The 25,241-nt window shown below is 35.9% G+C and overlaps 1 protein-coding gene across 1 annotated transcript in view; it reads right to left on the bottom strand.

Annotated features, from left to right (window-relative positions):
• The window catches only part of LOC309855244 (A disintegrin and metallopeptidase domain 3-like), a 128,654-nt gene extending 104,000 nt beyond the window's left edge, over nucleotides 1–24,654 (bottom strand). The window contains exons 1-4 of the mRNA XM_082715343.1: nucleotides 24,510–24,654; nucleotides 23,901–23,983; nucleotides 17,058–17,113; nucleotides 11,138–11,216 (exon numbers count right to left, since the gene is read on the bottom strand). Of these exons, the coding sequence (XP_082571469.1) occupies nucleotides 11,138–11,216; nucleotides 17,058–17,113; nucleotides 23,901–23,983; nucleotides 24,510–24,567 (276 nt within the window). The 5' untranslated portion in view covers nucleotides 24,568–24,654. The remainder of the gene's footprint in view (nucleotides 1–11,137; nucleotides 11,217–17,057; nucleotides 17,114–23,900; nucleotides 23,984–24,509) is intronic.
• Nucleotides 24,655–25,241: the final 587 nt, after the last annotated feature.

Genomic DNA, 25,241 nt, shown 5'->3' with positions numbered 1-25,241 from the left:
GCAAAAATGACATACTCCAGGGTTGGAGAGAACACAGAGAGTTGCAGATTACTAAAGTAGAGAATCAGTAGTGAAAAGTGCTGCTGGAACCAGTACCAGGGCATGTAATCCCGATTATTTTTTTTTTTAAGATTATTTTTAAGATTATTATTATTTTTTAAGATTTTTAAGATTTAAGATTACTATTATTTTTTAAGATTTTTAAGATTATTTGCTAGAGAGAGAGATCACAAGTAGGCAGAGAGGCAGGCAGAGAGAGAGAGAAAAGCAGGCCCCCTGCTGAGCAGAGAGCTTAATGTGGGGCTTGATCCCAGGACCCTGGGACCATGACCTGAGCTGAAGGCAAGGACTTAACCCTCTGAGCCACCCATTGGCCCCTGTCATCCTGATTATAACTGATGAAATGTTAGATCAGTATGGACAAATCTGGAAAAAAAATTTCAGAGAACTTACGAGGAAGCCCCCACAATTTTGCAAGATTTACCTACAGGAGCTTGACAAAGGTGCCACAGTAAATATCAGAAAAAAAAAAGCCCTCATATTATCAGCAATGGGAGGGGAAAAGAAACCATTCTGAAATACATCAGATACTCTGTTCATAAGAGGGCCTGCATTCAGGGGAAATAAAACTGAGAAACACCTGTGAATGCAAAGGCATAAGTTCACTACAAAATTGAGACTTAATCATAAGATTTTAGGATACCTCCTCTCTCCCCACATCTCACCAACACTAAATATATTTGTAGCAGTTTCTTGTACCCAACTAACAAGAAAAAGGTTACAAGGCATACAAAAAGTCAAAAAAACAATTTGAGGAGAAAGAGTAAGCATCAGAATCAGACATGGTAAAGGATGTTTCCCAAGTCAGGGTAGCTCTCACCACTATACCTACATGACAAGACATACAAATTAGAGTTTCTCAAGTAGAAATGAAAGGGTGCTAAACAATGATATAAGGGCATAAAAATGAATGAAACTCATTGGTAAGGGTAAATATACAGAAAATTCTGAATACTCTATTTCTGAGATACTGGTGGGTAAATCACTTTTAATTCTAATACGAATGTTAAAAGGCAAAATATTAAAACTATAACTAAAATATGTTAAAAAATACATAAATATAAAATAATATAAATTGTGACATTAATAACATATGTGTGAGGGGGAGTTATAAATTTCTAATTTTTTATGTAATTGAAGTTATTTGTTTAAAATACACTGTCATAGCTATACAGTATTTCATGTAAGCCATATGGTAACCAAAATGAAAATACCAATAGAAATTACACAAAAGGAAAAGACTAGGAAATAAAAAGATAAAAAAAAAATCAATAAAACACAATAGAAGACAGGAAGATAGGAAAAGACAGACAAAATAACTACAAAACAAACACAAAACAATTAATAAAATTTTAATACTAAATAACTTCACCATCAATAGTTTAAATGTAAACTCCATAAACAAAAGACATACAGTGGCTGAATAGGAAAAAATACACACACACACACACACACACAAATTGGGCATGGAGCCTACTTAGAAATAAACAAAAGCTAAAACCAAAAGAATAAACTAAAGCCAAAGTAGCAAAAATAAAGAAATAACAAATATTAGAGCAGAAATAAGTAAATAAAAAGGGCAACCTTCTCAGGTCCCCTCTTTCTTTGGGAGCTTTGTATTACCACTCAAGAAGAAGAAGAGGAAAGAAGAAGAAGGGGAAAAAGGAGGGGGAGTGGACAAAGAGGAAGAAGAAGAAAGAAGAAAGTAACAGAAAAAAAATCATGAAACTTAGTCGCTTTTATGAACTTAATAAATGAAACTGACAATGGGCACCTGGGTGGCTCAGTCATTAAGCATCTGCCTTCTGCTCAGTTCATGATCCCAGGATCCTGGGATTGAGCCCCACATTGAGCTCCCGGCTCTGTGGGAAGCCTGCTCCTCCCTCTCCCACTCCCCCTGCTTGTGTTCTGTCTCTCACTGTCTTTCTCTGTCAAATAAATAAATAAAATCTTAAAAAAAAAAATAAAACAACAACAACAACTGACAAATCACCAGCCAAAACAAGAAAAAAAGAGAAAACACAAATAGACAAAAGGAGAAATGGAAGCAAAGAAATTAAAACTGAGGTCATAAAAATAAAAAGGATCAAAAAAGAGTACTATTAATAATTATACACCAACAACTGATTATTATAGAAAATGGACATGTTCTTAGAAACATGTTACCTACCAAGACTGAATCATGAATAGAATTTTTTTTAAGATTTTATTTATTTATTTGACAGAGATTACAGGTAGGCAGAGAGAGAGGAAGGGAAGCAGGCTTTCTGCTGAGCAAAGAGCCCAATGCGGAGCTCCATCCCAGAACGCTGGGATCATGACCTGAGCCGAAGGCAGAGGCTTTAACTCACTGAGCCACCCAGGCACCCCCATGAATAGAAAATTTGAACAAACCTAAAACAAGCATGGAGTCTTGATAAATCAGTAGTAGAAATCTCATAACAAAGAAAAGCCTCAAGCCAAATGAACTAATGAACTCTTCCAAACATTTAAGTAAAAATCACAACATTTCCCATACTTTTCCAAAACATTAAACAGGAAGGAAAACTTCAAAACTATTTTATGAGAACACCATTACCCTGGTATAAACCCCACATAGTCCACAAGAAAACTATAATAACCTTCATGAATATAAACACAAATTCTCAACAAAATACAAGTAAATCAAATATGATGTCATCCAAAAATGTAAAATGATTATACACCAAGACCAAGCTAGATTATCCCTGTAGTGCAAGGATGGTTTAATGCACAAAAATCAATTAATATGATAAACCATATTAATAGTACGTAGTATAAAAATCACACAATCATCTGAATACAGAGAAAAAATAGCAAAATTCAACATACTTTCATAATAACTCTCAAAAAACTAGGAATAGAAGAAAATTACCTCAATATAATAAAAAGCCTATTTATGAAAGGCTAATTATAAAACTAATGTTATATTCAACAATGAAAAACTGAAAGCTTTTCCTCTAAGATCAGAAACAAAGCAAGGATGCCCATCTCACCAGTTCTATTCAACCTAGGACTGGAAGTTACAGCAATTAGAAAAGAAAAAGAAATAAAAGGCATCTAAATCAGAAAGGAAGAAGTAAAATTGTCTTTGTTGGCAGAAGACATGATCTCATATATAAAAAACCCTAAAATTACCCATAAATTACCATATGATCTAGTGATGTCACACACACACACACACACACAAGAATTCAATAAAGTTGCAGAATACAAAATCAATACACAAAAATGCAATTAGTTGTATTTCTTTACTAACAACTATCTATAAGGGAAATTAAGAAAACAACTCCATCTGCAATGGTGCACACATATGCACACACACACCAACACATACACAAAACCAATAAAATATCTAGGAGTAAATTTAACCACGGCAGTTAAAGACTTGTACTCTGAAAACTAAAAGTGCTGATGAAAGAAATTAAATAAGACACAAAGGGAAAGACATTCTGTGTCCATGGATTGGAAGACATAACATTGTTAAAACTGTTGAATAGGCATTTTCCCGAAGAAGATACACAAATGGCCAACAGGTATATGAAATATACCCAACATCACTAGTCATTAGGGAAATACAAGTCAATGGCACAATGAGGTATCACCTCACACCTGTTAGGATGATTATTATCATATTTAAAAAGACCTGAGAATTGCCAATGATGTAGAGAAATTGGAACTGTTGTACACTGTTAATGGGAGTAAAATATGGTGTAATTACTACAGAAAACTGAGTGAAAGTTCCTCTAAAAACTAAAAAAATAAATTACCATATGATCTAGTGATGTCACTTCTGTGCAGTTACTCAAAAGAACTGAAATCAGGATCACAAGGAGATACTGGTATTCTTTTGTTGACAGCAGCACTATTTTAAATAGACAAGATGTGGATACCACCTAATGGTCCACCAATAGATAGGTAGATAAAGAAATGTGGTATATACATTCAATGGAATACTATTCAGCCTTAAAAAAGAAGTAAACTCTGCAATATGTGACATGTATGAACCTTGAGGACATTATGCTAAGCAAAACAAGCCAGTTACAGGAGACAAATATTGCATGATTCCTTTTATAGGAAATATAAATATTTAAAATGTTCAAATTCATACGTCCAAAGACTGGAATGGTTTTTTCCAGGGGTTGGGGAAAGGGGGAAATGGATAGTTACTAACCAATGAGTACAAAGTTCCATTCAAGAAAGATAAGTTCTAGCATCTTCTATGAAACATCATACTTATAGTCAGTAATAATGTTATGTATATGTAAGATTGGTTAAGAGAGTAGAACTCATGCTAAGTATTTTATCACATAAAATAAAATATAAGTAAAAATTAAGAAAAAGAAATATGGCTGAATATTTCACAAATCAATGAATGACATAAACATTTGGATTCCATGAGCTGTGTGAACTGAAAAGGTAATGGACCCAAAGTAACCCACAACAACAAAAATGCTAATTAGGAATTAGAATAAGCAATAAAAATATCTTCAAAGTAACCTAAGAACAGTGTTACATAACCTATAGAGGAACACCAATTTGAATGATAGCAGATTTCACATCAAAAGTAATTAAGGCTAGAAAGGCTAGAAAGAAATGCCACAGCAATTTCCAAGTACTGAACGAAATGTACAAACATAAACTCTATTATCTGGGAAATTTATCCAATAAGAATGGAGGAAAAAGAGAGACTTTTTCAGACAAAAGAAAACCAGGAGATTTTATCACCAGCACACATATCCCTAAAGAATATCAGAAAGAAATTCCAAAAATGAGAATGACTATTACAAGAAGATATGGAACATCAAGGATTTGGGAAAACAGAATAGGTAAAAATAGTGGTAAATATAATGGACTATCTTTTCCATCATGAATTTTTAAAAATCATATTTAGTAGTTGAAAGAAAAATCATACAATATCATGTGATGTTTGAGATATGAAAAGGAATATTTTGGCAATTATATTTTAAAAATGCAGAGGATAAAGAAACACATAGAAATAATTTTTAGTATTTCAGTTGATCTAGTAAAAAGTCCACAACAGTACAGCTATTATAAGTTATATATGTATACTATAATATCTAAAGCAAATGTTAAGAAGACTATAAGGAAAATACATTAAAACACTATAAATAAGTGATGCAATTCTAAAAATATTCAAGTAACAAAGAAGAAGGCAATAAGAGAGGAACAACAGAATGAGAAACACAGGTAAAAAAGAGAGAAATACATGTGTGTTATGGCAAGCAAAATTCCTAACATATAAATAATTAAATGTAAAAGTCTAAAAATACCAAATAAAATACTAAGTGCTAGGATAGATAGGAGAAAAGAAATCACCATGGCCCAACTATTCTTTATAGGAAACTTAACTTCAAACATAATAAGGTAGGTAGATTGAAATTAAAAGGATGGAAGATATATACCATCAAAATATTTATAAAAAATAAAGAGATAAAGTGGACTTATTAGCAAAGAAATCTACTAGGGACAAAGAGACTCACTATATATTCATGAAAGCATAAATCCATCAAGAAGACATAACAATCCTAAATGCATGGGCATCAAAAAATAGAACTTCAAAATATGTGAAGCAAATACTGATAGAGCTAAAAGAGAAAGACAGAAAAACACAATAATAAATGATGGATTCGATACACTGCATTCAGTTATTGATATACTAGACAGAAAATCAGTAAAAATACAGAATTGGACAACAGCATCAATCAACATAATCTACATGACATTTATGGAGGACTCCAACCCAACAGCAGAATACACATATTTTTCAACTATCCAAGAGCATTCATTAACACATATAATATACTGGATCATAAAGCAAACCTTCACCAATTTATAAGAGCTAAAATCATATAGAGTATATTTGCTAACCATAATGAAATCAAATTAGAAATCAGCAGACAACAAGAAAAATCTCCAAACACTTGGAAATTGAACAACACACTTTTTAAAATTCATAAGTCAAACAAGAAGCTTTGAAGGAAAATTTAAAAATATACATAACTGTATTAAAATGAAAATATATTGTTTCAGATTGAGCTCAACCTGTGTTGAACAGGAAATTTTAGCACTAAAATGCTTACTAACAACAGGAAAGAGGAAAGGCTACAGCTTGATGATATAAGTGTTTCCCTCAACAGTTAGAAAAGAATGGAAAAATAAACCCCAAGTAAGGCATAAGTGAAAAAAATAATAAACCTAAGGGCCAATGCTATGACATTAAAAATAAGACAACAGAATGGAAAAAGCTGGTTTTTTTATAAATTCAATACATTGAAAAAATCTCTATCTGGATTGACAAGATTAAGAAGAGAGAAGACAACAAACATTGATGTCAGAAAAAGAATACTCCCGTAGTCATTAGAAAGATAATATAGACCATGATAAAATTACACCCCTAAACTCCGCACCTGAGATGGAATGGACCAATTCCTTAAAAACCACAAACCACCAAAACAATAAAACAGATAAATAAGATAGTCGTATAACTATGAAATAAACTTAACTGGTAATTAAAAATCTCCTCCCCCACACACATAAATCCCCAGTGACTTCAAGGAAGAATTTTACCAAATATCTTAAGAATTACCATGTACTTGACACAACTTCTTCCAGAAAATAGAAGAGAAGGTAATACTTCTCAGCTTAATTTATTAGCCCTATACAAAACTTAGACAAAGTCAGTACAAAAAAAGAAAGCTACAAACTCACAGAATTTCTCACAAAATTTGATGACAACCACAAAACCAAAAAATTGTTAGCAAATAAACTCAGTCAGGAATAAAAAGAATTATATATGAGGACCAAGCTGTAACTTTATTAGATATGCAATACTGTTTTAAATATATGAACATCAATAGGTGCAATACATCATATCAATAGTCTGAAAAAGATTTATGTGATCTTATCAACTGAGACAGAAAAAGCATTTGATATACTTAAACACACACATTTTGATATTTTAAAAAAGTAGCAAACTAGAAATGGAGATTGTCCTCAACTTTATAAAAAGTATGTTTAAAAACAACCCTACAACTAACATTGTCCTAAATGGTAAAAGAGTAAATAATTTATCCTTAAAATTGGGAAGAAATGAGGGTGTCCGTCCTCACTATTGTGATTCAACACAGTACTGTAAGTTGTAGCAAGCATAGAAAGGCAAAGCAAAGAATAGAAGCACACAGATTGAAAATTAAAAAAAAAAAAATCCATATTTGTAAATGACAAGTCTATGTAGAAAATCTCAAAGACTCTACCAAACACACACACACACACACACACACACAAAAAAAAAAGTTATCATAGAATTAATATGTAACTTCAGCAAGTTTGTAGGACATGAGATTAAAACAAAATGCATTTCTAGATAATAACAAGCATATAAAACTTAAAATACAATACTATCTACAAATGCGTCAAAGAAAATGAAATACATTGGTATAAGCCTAAAAAAGATGTACAGAATCCAAATGTTAAAATTACAAAATGTTAATAAAGACACATAAAGAAAGACCAAACAAATGGAGAGACTCACTGAATTCATGGATTGGAAGACTCAACATAGTGAAGATGTCAGTTGTCCCCAAACCAATGCATAGGTTTGACATAAGGTCTACCACAATCCTAGCAAGTTTGTTTGTGTGACATAGAGCAGTTTAGTCTAAAATGTATATGAAGGGGTGCCTGGGTGGCTCAGTGGGTAAAGCCTCTGCCTTCGGCTCAGGTCATGATTTCTTGGCCCTCAGATTGAGCCCCATGTTGGGGGGGGAATCTCTGCTCAGCAGGGAGCCTGCTTCCCCCTCTCCCTCTGCCTGCCTCTCTGCCTACTTGTGATCTCTCTCTCTCTCCCTGTCAAATAAATAAATAAAATTTTCAATAAATAAATAAATAAATGAATGAATAAAATTTATATGGAAAACAAAATATCTTCAATAATCTAAAAATCTTGGAAGATAAGAATAAAGTTAGAGGAATCATTATTGTTTACATAAATGCTTAATATGCAAGTAAACTAGAGAAGACAGCATGATAGTGGCAGAATTATAGACACATAAAAGAACTGAACAGAATGAAGAACCCAGAAATAAAACCACAAAAATATGTCCCACTGACTTTCTAACCAAGATGCAAGAGCAATTTAATGTAGAACAGCCTTTTCTATCAGTGATGTTGAAAAAAAACACACATCCTCAGTCAAAACAATGAAAATGAATTCAAATCTCAAACCCTATACAAAGTTATATCAAAGTGAACATAAAATCAAGTATAAATAAAATGATATAAATTTTAGGAAAAAAACAATCTTTAAGAAGTAAAAATATACAGAATTCTTAGATTTGATAATTAAACCAACATTCATAAAAGGGAAAGTTGATAAATTAATCCTCATCAAATTTAAAAGCTTCTGATCAATGACATACCTTAAGAAGAGGATAAAAAAAATTATAGACAAAATAAATACTGGCAAATCACATATCTAGCAAAGGACTTGTATTTAGAATATATGATTGCTAAAAAAGCAACAATAGAAACACAATCAATCCAATTAGAAAACGGGTAAAAGATATTAAAAAAATTTTCACAGAAGATGACAAGCACAAGAAAATATGTTCAACATCACTGGTCATGAGGAAAATGCAAATCAAAGTTACATAAGAAAATCATTCCCTTTCTATCACAATGGCTAAAATTTAAAAAAGAAATTGTGATAACACCAAGTGGTGTCAAAAATGCCCTCTTTATTTCTCATACATGACAGTAAAATGGTAGGCTACTCCCCAAAACAGTTTTGTAATTAAACAAACTGAGGGCTGCTGGAGGGGAGGTGGGTGGGGGGATGGGCACTAAGGAGGACACGTGATGTGATGAGCACTGGGTGTTACATGCAACCGATGAATCACTAAACTCTACTCCTGTAACTAGTAATACAGTATATGTTAACTAAATTGAATGCCAATAACATTAAAAAAATAATAAATAAATAAACTCATACTTACCATAGGACCTGGCAATCATATTCCTGGACATGCATTCCAGAGAAAGTAAAAATTATATCCACATAACAACTGCATATGAATGTTCATAGAAACATTATTTATTTTTAATAGCTAAATCGGAAACAACCGTAATATCTCTCAATAGGTAAAGTGTGAAAATATCTAAACCTGGCATGGGAATGAAGTTGTTTAGAAATTCAATTTCTTAAACAGATTTCAAGTGATGAAGATTTTCTATTATTACTCCCCTCAATTTTGCTGAGTTGCCCTCTTCAGGGAAATTGTCCATTTCACCTAAATTACCAAATCTGTTGACATAAAGTTTCATAATATTTCAAAATATCATTTTATATTCTGTATGACTAATCATATCTCCCTTCATCCCTAATATTGATGTAAATAGTTTTTGTCCTAGATTAGTTTTACTAGGGATTATTAATGTTATTAGTTCTTTTAAAGAACTAAATTCTGGACTTTAAGTTTTTAAATCTTTTTTTTCTATCTCATTGATTTCTACCCTTATCTGCATTAGCTCCTTCCTCTACTATGCTTTAACCCTTTACAGAATATTGCATTTTGTATTGGAAGGCAATTAATTTAATAGCAACCTTCCTTCATTCTCTTGTTGCTGTTTTAGGCTTTGGGGTAGGGAACAGAGGTGGTAAGAGGATCTCTTAACCCTAGAGCTTGAGCCTTCTTCCTAGCCTTTCTGGTCTCAGCTGAATGTCTGGGGTTTTAACAATGTCACTCCACTCTGCCCAGGCTGAAAATCCAACATCGCCCAGCCCTGTTTGACAGTTAGTATTACCTTCATTTTACTCTCTGCTCTTCATAGAGTCTTAGTCAGCACACAGGCAGCCTAATCTTTAGTCAAGGGAAAGAGGACAACTCCCCTCCCTGCAAAAAGTATCATACATCTGATGGCCCCTCTTCCCTGGCCCTATGTCATGCCAGTCCCAGCTGCTTCAGCAGCTCTGAACTGCAAATTCTTCACATTCTGTTTGGTTCCAACTCCTTATGCTATGGTTAAGACTTTATCCTCAGTCAGAAGGGCCACGTTGAATGTGACTCACCTTCTGGGCTTTTTTTTCTTTCAGGAAAAAATTTCCTGACTATTGTCAAATGTCTCCAAACATGTGTCTCATGCATTTTGTTCTGCTTTCTACTTGCAGATGCTGACAATGTTGTACTAGTTACTTTATTTTTTATTTCATTATCTCTTAATTGCAATATAGCAATAGATTCTGACCCTTCACTTGCATTTACTTCTTTCCAATCTCTTCTCACAAAATACCAAATAAATACCAAACAAATCAAAATTAACTTTCTCACACACTTAAAATTATTTTTTGAGTCCTGGGCACCTGGATGGCACCATCAGTTAAGTTAGCTGAGCCTTCAGCTCAGGTCATGATCCCAGGGTCCTGGGATCGAATCCCTCAGTGGAATCCCTGCTCAGCAGGGAGTCTGCTTCTCCCTCTACCCTTCCCCTCGGCTCATGATCTCTCTTTCTCAAATAAATAAATAAATAAATAAATAAATAGATAAATAAATAGATTTTTATAAAACCGTTTCTTGATCCCTAGCTGCATTTTGGGATACAATGCAAACTCCTATGTTTCACAAGTGAACCTATTCAGATTCTGTACCCACTATGCTTTTGCATCCTCACTTTCCTTTCTATAAGGCACTTCGTTCGTTCTATAATGTTTTTCCACAAAGTGATTTCCACCACTTCCTCCACTGCTTAGGTCCTACGACATCTCAATTAAAATGGCTCTGTATTTAGGGGCTTCTTATTCTTAGCTCTGTAACCCACTTTCTTTCTCTCTCAAACCTCTCTCAATATTTCTGATGGATTAAAAGACCTTTTTGGATAAGAGGTTCCTGAGTTCCAAATATGAAAAGTAGTTACCACATTACATTTGGGCTTCTGACTGCCCAATAATTCTGTGGGGGTAGAAAGCATTCTTTTTCTTCCTGCCAATGGCACTTTGATGATATAAAAAATGTAAATCTACAAAGCATAAAGGAAAACGTACCTTTATAAATGAAGAATCTGGATACAATGTTCCTGATTTGTTGTATGCATACACCAGGAAATGAGGGTCTAAAAATGACCTAATTCAACCAAAGTAATGATAGTTCATTGTAATATTAACAAAAATTAAATCTGATATTAAATAATTTACTCTCAATTTTGCAAACTCCACAATCCAAAAGTTAAATGGACTCATCTTTCCATTATCTTACATGCTTTCTGATAACACATTTTGTATAAGAAAAAATAATAAGCAGTATAATCAGAGAGCAGTAGGGACACCATAATGACATAGATTTATGTATACTAGAAGCCAGGATTTCCGGATTCCCATGGCAAAATTTTCTTTTAGATTCAATAATCAATAAATCTCATAGCATAAATATTTACTAATTTGTTACTATTTGCTAACAAGTAGCCATGAATTGATAAACAAAAAAAATATGCCTTTCCCGTTATTTTTAATGAAATTATACTGTGGTGAAAACAACCCCCAAATTCTCAATGCTTTGAAACAACAATGAATGTTCTTCACAAGTTTATTGCAGGCTCAGCTCTGCACCGACTTCATTCTGGAACCTGGGAAAAGACATACCTCCTCCCCATGGAACCTATCTTTCTTGTAGCAGAAGGAGAAAAGAAATTGTAGAACCATACAGTAGTTCTTAAAGCCTTTGTTTAGAATCAGAAGGCTAGTGTTTTGCTCAGATTTCATAAACTGCATGAATTCTATAGACAAGCCTCATCTAAATGGTTACCAAAGTGTAATCTTCCCACAGAGAAGATAGTGATTGTTATGGAACAATCTGACCATAGTATTTATTGCCAGGAGACTACATTTTCTCAAGGATTCCCAACACCAAGGGGCAGTTCAAAGACAGAATCAAAGGGAGAATAGAGCACTCATGGGGTGCGCCCATTCACCTTCTCTTCCCAGACCTGCTTCCTCTTCTCTCATTCCTGACAGCTCTTCCTTTTCTCAATTCAAATAAGAAAACTAGAGAGGTTCCCAGACAAACAAACAAACAAACAAATAAACGACAACAACAACAAAACCCTGATATTTATCAGCTCATATTCCACATATATTCAAGGGCAATGCCAAACAGCCCATGTTGCTTTAGGTACAAGTACCTGGAACATGGATTCTGGCCCAAGGGCAGAACCACATTTTAGTAACTAAGCAAGACAACGGAGGTGGTGGAAATGGGAATCCAGAAGCATCTATCAGGAAAAGGAAATTCAACAGATTTCTGACAAGCATATTTAAAAGCATAAAACTCTAGTTTGTAAGTTCATTCACCCTGGGTCCTCAAACGTATACTTCTGCTTCTACACAAAACAACAAAAAAGTCTGCCTTAATCAGTGAATTAGTAGAAATACATATGACCACTCAGTGGAAAAAACAGCATCCAATGTAAGGAAAATGACCAACAAAAGGGCAGAAGGCAAAACATAAAAGCAAGTTCCTAATGAAGTTGAATGAAGAAATTGGTTAAAGAAAATAATCATTATTTCAAGAGAAGTTTAAAAAGTTAATAATCTTTCAGAGCAGATCATTTCAAGAAAGAAAAAATAAAAAAGACACCCTGAAACTAAAATGATGACAGATGAAAAGAAATAATTCAATAAATGTGTCAAAGAGAATTTGTTTGCTAAGAATAGAAATAGAGTCCTAGTCAATAAAGGGAACACATTTTGCTACACATTTACTATTTTGCTAGTAAAAAAACACAGCCAAAATAAAGATTTGAAAATAGCTAAGGAAAACTATGCTATAGAGGGCAGATTCATAAGACCCAACGAAACCATAGATTTCCATAAAATTTTTTTAAAAATGTGTAGAGATTTAAAACTAAAATGAAAAATTCAGGGATTTATCATATGTCAGGGAGGATTAATGTAACACCACACATACATACTGGAAAACTGATGTAAGATTAACTATATCATGTTATAAAAATTAATAGCAAAGGAATAGGACTCACAGATTCTATCTACTGCCAAGATGTTATTCAATTATGAGAACAAAAGGGACATTTGCAAATAGGTACAGATCCAGAAAACATGCCATCTGCATATTCTAACTGAAGAAAACAATGTGAAAGTATATTAAATAAACAATGTCTGAGTCAGCATAAAATTGCAAATAAAGAAATAGTGATAAAAGTTAGAAAACACAATACAGAACACATACAGTTATAAAATACTGAACTCAGATTTATATCTTAAATATAAAATAAATTTTTAATACTATAGGAGTATTATGACATATGTTCAGAATATGAGAGATACAAGAGAAAAATCTGAAAACCTATAAAAATAATGAATATAATGATACATAAAAATTTCATTTTTATAGCAATGAATCCCACAAACACGGGGAGGAGGAAACCAATAGGCTGGGGAGCATATGTGCAATATTTAGAGAAGATAAATAAAAATTCCCACAATCTTATCATGGAGAAAAAATTTAGAAAGATAAGCCGTGGATTGAAATTACTCAAAAGAAATAATTAAAACTAAAAACCCAAAGGGAAAAAAAAAAACACAAAACGGAGGGGAAGAAATTCAGTTAGAATAGTCAGTGAACATTTGAAAAGATTACTCTTAAACAATTAAAACATATTGAAAACATTATTTAACACAGAATAAAGGGGTACATGGGTGGGTCAGCTGGTTAAGTGGCTACCTTCTGCTCAGGTCATGATCCCAGGGTCCTGGGATTGAGACCCACATCAGCTCTCTGCTGAGCAGGGAGCCTGCTTCTCCTTCTCCCTTTGCTATGTCCCCTGCTTGTGCGCTCTCCCTGTCTGCCCCCCTCAAATAAATTAATTAATCATTTAAATAAATAAGATATTAAAAATAAACAGGAATAAAGCATTAGCACATATTAAAACACAGTAGGGAGGGGAAAATGAAACCAGAGAGGGAGACAAACCATAAGAGACTCAATCTCAGGAAACAAACTGAGGGTTGCTGGATGGGAGGGGAATGGGTAGGATGGGGTAGTTGGGTGATGGATATTGGGGAGGGTATGTGCTATGGTGAGTGTGGTGTGTAGACTGATGAATCACAGATCTGTACCCCTGAAATAAATAATATATTATATGTTAATTTAAAAATTTTTTAAAAAACACAATACAATACCATTTCTAATCTGTTAGTGAAAATAAATAACTGAAGATATTAGTTTTATTGAGAATCTAGAGAAAAGCAATGTTTTTGAATGACTGGTGTGAATGAAAACTGGTATAAACCCTCAAGTAAAAATGAGTAGAATATAGCATCCTGAGAATTGCATCATTTATAACCCATCAATTTCATTGATGCTCAGGATACCCACAATACACATTTTCCTGGCATAAATATGGGCGAATAAATAATAAATGAGAGATACTTGATAGTTACATATGTATTTAAAATATATGAACTTATTTTGTACACATCAATATGAATGAATTTCAAAATATACAAAATATCCAAAACATACAAAGTGTTGTACAAAAAGCACAACCCCAAAGCCAGAACCACATACAGTAACATAATGAATATCTACTGCTCACCTTTCTGGGTCATGAGTGAGTAGTAATAATTGTTCTGCTAATGGTGGCCCATCTTGCTCAATGGTCTGGGATTCATTCACTCATTCAGTTGAATGTTGAGTGATTCATTCATTCATCTGGATTCTGGATTTATTCATTCAGCTGAATGTTTGGCTGATCTAGGGATAATTAGGGTACCTTGGCTGTGCTTCACCTGTCTCTATCTTCCAGGAAGATGGCCCAAGCATATACTCAGGGGGATGGCAGAGAAACAAGATGGAGACCAAGAAAGGAGAGCTTTTTCAAACCTGTGTTTGAATCAAGTCAGCTAACATTTTTTTGGCCAAAGTAAGTGACATACCCATAGAATAATGGGCTACATGATTTGCAGGCCCTGTGATGAAATGAAAATATGAGGTTTGGGGGGTTTGTTTGCTTGTTTGCGTGTTTGTTTTTCCCAGAAGTACTAAGACTCTCATGGCAGCAACATACAGGGCATTTCTAACCATGGGACTCTGAGGAATCCATGTACCCATGAAATTGGCCTTGTATAGATAAACTCAGATCCAAGAGCTAGGGAGTGGGGAGGCTGGGGAAGATGTAAATTTTCCACCTCTTGATGACAGGAACTCAAATTATATGGCAAAGAGTGAAGATACAGGGAGAAATAAAGAATTGGGTCACTTTAGTAGTCCACCATACTAAGATAAATAAATTATATAGAGGAGTATTATGCCATTTAAGTCTATTTAGGGCAATACTGAAAACATATTCTTATCACTCTCTAGGCATACAGATGAATGAAGGGAAAATATGACAGAAGAGTATGTGTCAGTATCATAATTGTGATTAGCACTGGGGAGTGAAAGAACTGAATATGTCTGGGCAGGGGAATAATAGATTTCACTATCAAAATGAAAAATATATAAACAAAATGCTTACATGTGTGTCACTCATGGTGAAAACCTAATAGTTTATGTGATTCTCAGAATGTTCCTTTTTTATTTTTAATAAAAAGGAAAAAAGTTAATATAAAAATTTGAGACTAATATAAATTATGCACTTTGGGTGATAATGATGTGTTAATGAAGGGTCATCAATTATAACAAATGTATTGTTCTTGTGGGCATGTTGATAACAGAAGAGGCTCTAAGAATGTTGCTGTGAAATAAAATCAGTTACTACATGCAAATTGTTTAGAAATATGCCTGACAAGGAGTGCCTGGGTGACTCAGTTGGTTAAGTGACCAATTCTTGATTTTGTCTCGATCTCAGGGTTATGAGGTCAAGCCCCATGTTGGGCTTCAAGCTAGGCATGGAGCCTACTTAAGATTTTCTCTCTCCCTCTCCCTCTGTCCCTCCCTGCCCCCACTACTCATTTGTACACACTCTCTCTAAAGAGAGAAAAAAAAAGAAAGAAAGAAATATGCCTGGCAATTGGTATATAAATATCAGTTACTTTTGTTTTTCTTTTTATTGTTGTTATTACTATTACTATTATTATTGTTACTCATAATTCTTAATTCAGAAACCCATTTCTTGATATTGAGCCCAAAGAACAAAATCTCTATTACATAAGAACATACAAACAAGATGTTTATTGCGGGACTCTATAGTAATAATTCTTGGAACTAAACTCATATCTTAAAATAATTACATACTATGTGTTATCTATTAAATTATTGTTATCTATTAAATCTACTAATTTTCTATTAAAAATGATATAAAATATATACACAGGGCAAGAAATTAAATAAAGACTAAAATTATTAAATAAGACCTGTCAGTGGCAAAACAGTATTTCCAATTGTGTAAAAACAAACATTTTTGATCAATTTCTATATGTTTGATCTAAGGGAAAGATGAAATTTAGAAAATGGTGGAAATATACATACAAGATTATTGCTGGTTTCCACAAAGAGCAAAAGTAAAGAGCAGAAAATTTAAGAGATTAAATTATATTTTATACCAAGATGAGAAAAAAATGGTCCAATATCAAGTAAAATGCTTAAAGTCACATATGTATGTAAAATAACATGAAAATGAACAAATAAATTTATTGTACATGTACAAATAAATTTATTCCCTTAATTAATGTTATTATGGTTATATTTCAAGGAGTTACATAGAATAATTTTAATTTATCTAATATACATTAACAGCCATATCATTAAATTAGAATTTGGCTCCAATATTAGACTTGAAATCTCAAGATAAAGACTTAAAATTTTAATTTTAATCTGTCATAAATCACAAAGATATACATGTTAAATAAATACAATAGCCAAGCTCTTGTTTAGGCTCAACGTAGGGTAGTAATTGTAAAAATCAAACAAACAAAAAAGAAGTGTATGAAAAGAAAACTGGCCACTTACTGCTTTTTAAGATGGAAAGTATATGTTTTCCTGTCAATTTGGATGACATAAGTGACCTACAGCAAAGTATTCAGAGAGAAAATAATTAATAGAAATCTAAAGTTCTTAATTCAAAAGCCATAATTTCTTAAATTTAAGTACTCAATCATGTAAACAGATGGTATCACACATCTCAAAATTATATGTACATGTATGTTACTATCTTTCTTCAATCTTGGAATATATGACAGAATTAATCATAATTCAATGTAAATAAAATCAAGGAGTTTAAATCTATTTCTAAACTAAAAGCATCAGTCATTAGACTTTACTATCATAGTGAAATTTTATTTTATTTTTCTTTAAAGATTTTATTTATTTATTTGACACAGAGATAGAGAGAGATCACAAGTAGGCAGAGAGGCAGAGAGAGAGAGAGAAGGGGAAGCAGGCTCCCTCCTGAGCAGATAGCCCGATGCCAGATGCCGGGCTCAATCCCAGGATCCTGAGATCATGACCAGAGCCAAAGGCAGAGGCTTAACCTACTGAGCCACCCAGGCACCCCCATAGTGAAATTTTAATTTAAAATGATTACATTTTGATATACTCAGTAATCTTTGAAGAAACTTGAATTATCTTTTTTGTACTTTCCAATTTCTAGCCCAAATAAATTGAAAATTAAAGAATACAGCACAGGTCGTGGGGAGCTAAGATGGCAGAGTAGGAGGACCCCTGAACACAGAGGAATAACTATCAAATCATTTTGAATACCCACGAAATCAATCCAAGGACTGCACTAGAGAGAAGGGGCCACATTGTGGAAGGTACAAGGTGGGAAGCCATGGTTTAGGGGAGAAATAGGGAGGGGAGGGAGCCCTGGCCACAAGGAGAGCCAAGACAGGAGAGGAGAGAGAGAGGGGGGATAGCACAAGGAAAACATTTCCCCAAAGCCACTGAATGGGAAAATGAGAATGGTTGATTTTCAGGTTTTACAACCAGTGAGGCTCAAAGACTAGAGTTTTAGAGTTACCGGTGTGGTAGGTATGGAGCCCTGAGGGTGCTGCAGTGCTCCTGTGAAGAAGGAGGCCAAATAGATCAGAAAAACACAGCATGATCTGAGGATCCCTGGGCTGCACTGAAAGAGACCATTCCCACTTCTTGGGGGTGTACTGGGCAGAGGCGGCATTACCCCTTGCCAATGGGCACTATTACCTTCCCCTGCCCCTCATCTATGCAGAGTCACCCTCTGAAGGCACCCATCCTGGACACCGGCCCTTTGCTGCACTTTACTCCAAATTCTATGCCCCTGTGCTTTGTTGTGACTGCCCTTCTGGGATGAACCTGCACCGGTCCCAGGACAGTGAGACCCTGCCCCCAGAGGACCAGCATGGGTCCACACCAGCCCAGGTCCCTAAAGTTTGGAGTTTTAAAATTCAGGCAGCCTGCCTGGGACAGAGCCCAAGTTGCACTCTGCTGTCAGTCGGACAGGAGGCCAACACAGACAGGATGAAGGCAACAATCTGAGGGATGCCTGGGGCACAGGAAGGGAGACTGTTTGCTCTTCTGGGAAGACTTCCCAGGGAACAGCAAGTGTGAACTCCCCTCTCTGGGGACAAGGGAGCTCGCTGGTGTTATTTCTCTCTCCTGCATAAACTAGCTTCACAAGCAGCATACCATCAACACTGACTACCTAAAATTCTTACACCAAGCCCCATACCCCTGCCCTCTGCAGGTACGGCTTTTCTCAGGCAAGTGTACCTGAGAACCAGAGCAACAGGTCCCTCCCCAAAAAGACCAGCACAAACCCCTGCACACACCACGTCTACTGACCATAGAGTTCTGTAAAACTTTAGCTCTCAGATCTCGTTTAACAAGCAAACAAGAGCACACCTGGTTAAAACTTGCCGCACTCTGGCCAAGGTCCGAACAGCCACCTCAGGCAAGGAGAAACTCTGCAGAAGAAGACTGACCTGAGGGAAAGAGCAGCCCAACAATAGCAGCAGAGTGCACACAGCAAACCCCAGAGACACTTCCTGAAGCACCAGGCCCTGGACAGTGTATGACCTCTTCTTCATAAAACCATTACTTTTAGGATGCAGGAGACCTGACAGGTTTTCCTAACACACAGAAGAAGACAGAGACCTAGAGAAAATGCCAAGAAGGAAGAATTCATCCCCAAAGAAGAAAATTAGAAAAGGTCACAGCCAGGGATCTAATCAAAGCAGATATAAATAATCGACCTGATCCAAAATTTAAAGCAACAATCATAAGGGCACTAGCTGGGCTTGAGAAAAGCATAGAAGACACCCGGGGGGCCTTTACCACAGAAATAAAAGACCTAAAAGCTAGTCAGGCCAAAATGAAAAATGTAATAAACCAAGATTTGAAACTGAGTGGATGTGATGACTACCAGGATGGAAGAAGCAGAGGAATGATTAAGTGGTACAGAAGATAAAATTATGGAGAATAATGAAGCTGAAAAGAAGAGGGAAAGAAGGGGCGCCTGGGTGGCTCAGGGCGTTAAGCCTCTGCCTTCAGCTCAGGTCATGATCTCAGGGTCCTGGGATTGAGCCCACTATCGGGCTCTCTGCTCAGAGGGGAGCCTGCTTCCTCCTTTCTCTCTGCCCGCCCCTCCTTCTCCTTGTGATCTGTCAAATAAATAAAATCTTAATTAAAAAAAAAAAAAGAAGAAGAGGGAAAGAATGCAGTGCAGGCCCCCCTTTCAGATTAAAGAAAGTATCCCTAAGTATAAGGACACTTTTCATCTCCCAGTCTTCTTCAGGAATCGCCTCAGCTACAGAGGGCCACCTCACACCGAGTCACAACGTTCTGAGACGGCCCACATTTAACGAGAACCCCCGCATCCCAACTCCCGATATTGAAGGGCCATGCTGGCTTCCCATTTAGTTGAGACTCGGTTGAGTCTCCGTCACCCTTCCCTCTTCTTCCCCTCCCCTTCCACAGGGGTTCATCACAAGACCATAACCTAAAAAAAAGGCTTCATAGGAATCTTCTCAAAGCCTGCATCCCAAAGACATAAAAGACATCCCAAAGACATAAAACAAAGACATTCTTCATGGCATAGCACATGGTCAATGTAGGTAAATTTTCCACATTTGCAAAGAATGTGAATTTTGTCATCGGATACCGTTTTCTGCCAAAGTCATTTTAAACTTTCTCATGTTCAGTCTTCTGTAAGCTTATAGATATTAAAAAGGTAGTTGATATCTCCCCAAATTATTGTGATAATTTTTTAATTTTAAATTTTTTAATCTGTAACTTTTGGCCTTACATATTTTAGAGCTCTGTTTTCAGGTACAAACAAACAGATTTAGTATGGTATCTTCAGGATAGATTGATCGCATTGTCATTAAGGTACCTTTCTTCTCTTGAAGTGCTTCTTTAACTTTATCTGATATTATTATAGTTGCACCAGCTTATTTTTCTTTCTCTCTCTCTTTTTTTAAAGATTTTATTTATTTATTTGACAGACAGAGATCACAAGTAGGCAGAGAGGCAGGCAGAGAGAGAGGAAGGGGAAGCAGGCTCCCTGCTGAGCAGAGACCCTGATGTGGGGCTCGATCCCAGGACCCTGGGATCATGACCTGAGCCAAAGGGAGAGGCTTAACCCACTGAGCCACCCAGGCGCCCCACCAGCTTATTTTTCTTCTACTAAGACACCCTTCAACACAAGAGAAAATCTACTTGGTCATAATGTTCTACAATTACTTGCTACTTTCACTTTTTAAATATTTAATTAAGTGAAAGGACCTATAATTTCCTTTTCTCATACCTTATTTGTTCCATGTCAAAGGTACATTAATATTTTTAAAAATTACTAAATGATCGGAAGGCTTAGTTAACTTATGCTCTATTCTGTGTTCCAGTCTATGAAAAGGACACATCATCCTTTCTTGAATTTTGTCTAAAAATTTAAAACCAGGTCACCTGGGTGGCTTAGTCAGTTAAGAGTTGAACTCTTTATTTTGGCTCAGGTCATGATCTCTGGGTTCTGGGATCGACCTCCATGTCAGGCTCCAGGCTGAGTGTGGAGCCTGCTTAAATTACCTCCTCTCTCTGCCGCTCCCTGTGCTTGCTGTCTTTTTCCCTCCCCCTCTTTCCTTCTCTATTTTAAAATATATAAAAGTAAATTAAAAATAAACTTAAATAAATAATAAAAACTTTGACTAATAGGATTTTATGGCAATTTATTTAATTACTAATTTAAATCACTTCAGTGTAATCTATAAGCAGATACTGTATTTCTACCTGAGTCGAAAGAAATGTATTTGGATAAAAATATATATGTCAAGATTACAGACTTATATCAAACCTACAAATAATCGCAAAACTTAAAAATAGGAGTGTGCATGTATCTAAAAAATAACTGTTCAAATTTACTATCTTTAGAAACTGAGATGCGCATTCATGTTCTTAACAATTCTCTGTGCTATTTATAAGTATCAGAAGAAGACAGAGAAAAGGAAGCAAAATATTTATTTGAAGAAATAATAACTTAAGACATCCCGAATCTGGGGAAGGAAACAGACATCCCGATCCAGGAGGCACAGAGAACTTCCATTAAAGTCAACAAAAGCAGGCCAACACCAAGATATATTGTAATTAAATCTGCAAAATATAGTGATAAAGAAAAAGTATTAAAAACAGTAAGACAAAAAAAAAGTCCTTAACTTAAAAGGGAAGGCCCATAAGTCTAGCTAGGAAATTTCTTAACAGAAACTTGCCAAGCCAGAAGAAAGTGGCATGATTTATTCAAAGTTCTAAATGAGAATAGTCTGTAGCCAAGAATACTCTATCCAGTAAGGTTACATTCAGAATAGAAGCAGAGATAAAGACTATCCCAGAATTTGTGATCACTAAACCAGGCCTGCAAGAAATAGTAAAAGGAACTCTTTGAGTGCAAAGGAGAGACCAAAAGTGACAAAGACAAGAAAGGATCAGAGAAATCACCAGAAACAACACAAAATAATGAAGTGGTGATAAATACACATCTATCAATAATTACTTTGAATGTAAACAGACCAAATATTATGTTAAATTGATATCAGAATAGATAATAAAACAAGACCATCTATACAGAACCTTCAAGAGACTCATTTTTAGCCTTTAAGACACCTGCAAAAGAAAAGGGGATGAAGAAATTTTTGTCACTCAAATAGATGTCAAAAAAAAAACCAGGGTAGCTACACATATATCAGATAACTAGACTTTAAAACAAAGACTGTAACAAGAGACAAAGAAGGGCACCATATCCTCATAAAGGATACAGTCTGACAGGAGATCTAACAATCGCAGATATTTCTGTACTTAAGATGGGAACACAAAAATATATAAAATAACAAACATAAAGGAACTAATAATAATGCAATAATAGTGGAAAACTTTAACATCACACTCACACCAATGGACAGATCAACTAAAAGAAAATCAACAAGGAAACAACGGCTTTCAAAGACACACTGGACAAGATGGACTGAACAGATAAATTCAGAACATTCCATCCTAAAACAACAGAATACACATTTTTTTCAAGTGCCCCGGAACATTCTCCAGAATAGATCACACACTAGGTCACAAGTCAGGTCACAACAAATACAAAAAGACTGAAATCACATCATGCACCTTTTCTAAGCACAACACTATGAAATTATAAGTCAATCACCAGAAAAAATTCTGGAAACAACACAAATACCTGGAGATTAAAGAACATGCTACTAAGCAATGAATGGGCCAACCAGGAAATTAAAGAATAAATTTAAAAAATACATGACTGAGTAATATTCCATTATATGTGTGTATACACACACACACACACAGAATGTTAAAAGAATGTAAAAAATGTAAAAGCTGTAAAAAAGAATGACATCTTCGCATTTTCAAGGACATGGATGGAGCTAGAGATTATTAAGCTAAGCAAATAAGTCAATAGGAGAAACAGAAATACCACATGATTTCACTCATATGTGGAATTTAAGAAACAAAAAAAGCAAAGGGATTTAAAACAGAGAGGCAAAGGAAGAAACAGACTCTCAGTTGTAGAGCACTGATGGTTACCAGTAGGGTTAAATAGGTGATGGGGATTAAGGAGGGCACTTTTGTAAAGAGCACCAGGTGCTGCATGGAAGGGTTGACACGCTACATTGAACACCTGAAACTAATATTGTGCTGTATGTTAACTGGAATTTAAATAAAAATGTAAAGTATAAATAAATATAATTAATGGGCACAAATTATATGCATCATAGAAATATCACAGAAATTATATTTAATGAATCTTTCATAAAAATCACTCTGATATGAAAAGAGCTTCACCATTAAAAAACATTCTGTGCTATCTAGATTTGACAATGTATGTTTTATTTAATCAGATTAAAAATATCAGTGCTTTCCTTTTAACAAATCTTTATATTATGTATATATATATATATATACTCAAATATGGGCATGAAAGAGTTTATATATTATCATTTTAAAATCATGTTACAAGATGCATTTTATTGTGACCTCACTTACAAAGAATATTTAAATGTCCCTATTTTCCAAACAAATAGTCCAGTGACTACATATATCATTTTGTGTGATAGGAATTTGGGGCATTTTTTTTTCCCTGAGTCTGTGTTTTAAAGTAATTTCATAATGCTCATATATTACTTAATGAATGAAAAAGCCATCACTTTCATTCAGACGAAAGGACTCTAACACAGTAATTAGAGCACAAAATTTTTAAGAGATATATGTATGAATTGATTTGGGTCAGTAAAAATAAGTTTTATAAGTAATAAATACAGTTTAGTCCGGTAAAAGTAAAACATTTATATAAAAAAAAAGTGACTTCTTAATTACACGCGTTTCCGAAACTTCACCATCACTGGTATTTGTCTCAATCTTCCGTGGCACTGTAATTTGCAGAAGCGATGTTTCAAGATCTACAGTAAGAAAAACACGTGTGAGCGTTGCTTAGTGCCTGGCAGCATCCTTCTTCCCGTGTCCCGTCACATCCCGTCACTCCTTGAACTTCCAAGCACACACACACACACACGCACGCACGCACGCACTCACCCGCCACAAAATCAGACCTTGTACATGACACGAAGAGGCTACCTCCACCACCCATACACTTTGGGGCAGGACCCTGCCACCATCCAGAGACTTTGGGACTTGACCTCAGCCCCAGCAGGTGAAGAAGTGCTGCTCTTAAGGCCCCACCTCCCAGAAGATGGGAGCCCCCTCCTCCAAGTTCAGGGTCAGGCAAGTGAGGGGCGACTGTCCCTGTTCTGCTCCAAGCCCTCCAAGCAGCAGGCCAGGAGGAGGCTGACTCTAAGTGGGCTGTGACAAGACACCGGGCTCTCCTCAGCCGGACCCGGGGTTCTGGAGCAAGGTTTTGGGGCCCGCCACGCCCAGAGAGAGGCTCTGCGACAGGTGGCCCTCGATGGGGCAGGGTCCTTCACTCACGAGGGCCCGGGGAGGTCAGCCTGCCCAGGCCTGAGAGGATCAGCAGGAGAGACAGCATTGCGGGGCCTGCTGGTCTTGGCGCGGTGGTGGCTGTTGGCTGCTTAACGGCGGCCGCTCTCGCGGGGCCCTGCGCTCGCGGCGGGTGGGGCTGGGGTCCGCACGGTTTCCCGCGGAGCAGCCGCTGTGCCCACCCGCCCTCTTGGGCTGACTAGCCCTCGCAGCCGCAGTTGCGCTGGAGAGGGAGGCGCGCGGAGAGGCTCTCGCCACTCGGTGCCACTGCCTTCACGGGCTTGGGCTTTTATTTTCCAAAACGCAGACACTGGAAACGCATTAAGGGATGATGTAAGGATCCTAAAGTGCATTTTCTCTTCTGCAGATGTGCCATTTGCTGGTGAAGTGCTTGGCAATGTTAATAGTCCACGTCATGGTTGTCTGGCGCAATAGCCAAATTACTGTGGGGAAGGAAAACTGAAAATGGCAATTCACCATATAGTACTGAACCAGTTCTGTGGTAAATAACTTTGTTTCTTAGAAAATTCTTTGGGGGGCGCCTGGGTGGCTCAGTGGATTAAAGCCTCTACCTTTGGCTCAGGTCATGATCCCAGAGTCCTGGGATCGAGCCCCGCAGCATCGGGCTCTCTGCTCAGCAGGGAGACTGCTTCCTCCTTTCTCCTCTCTCTCCGCCTGCCTCTCTGCCTGCTTGTGATCTCTGTCTGTCAAATAAATAAATGA

This window comes from Mustela nivalis, assembly GCF_964662115.1.
Source record: "Mustela nivalis genome assembly, chromosome: 20".
In the NCBI taxonomy this organism is placed as follows: Eukaryota; Metazoa; Chordata; class Mammalia; order Carnivora; family Mustelidae; genus Mustela; species Mustela nivalis.
Note: the sequence above shows the minus strand (reverse complement) of the source record. Positions and strands in the feature narration are given on the sequence as shown.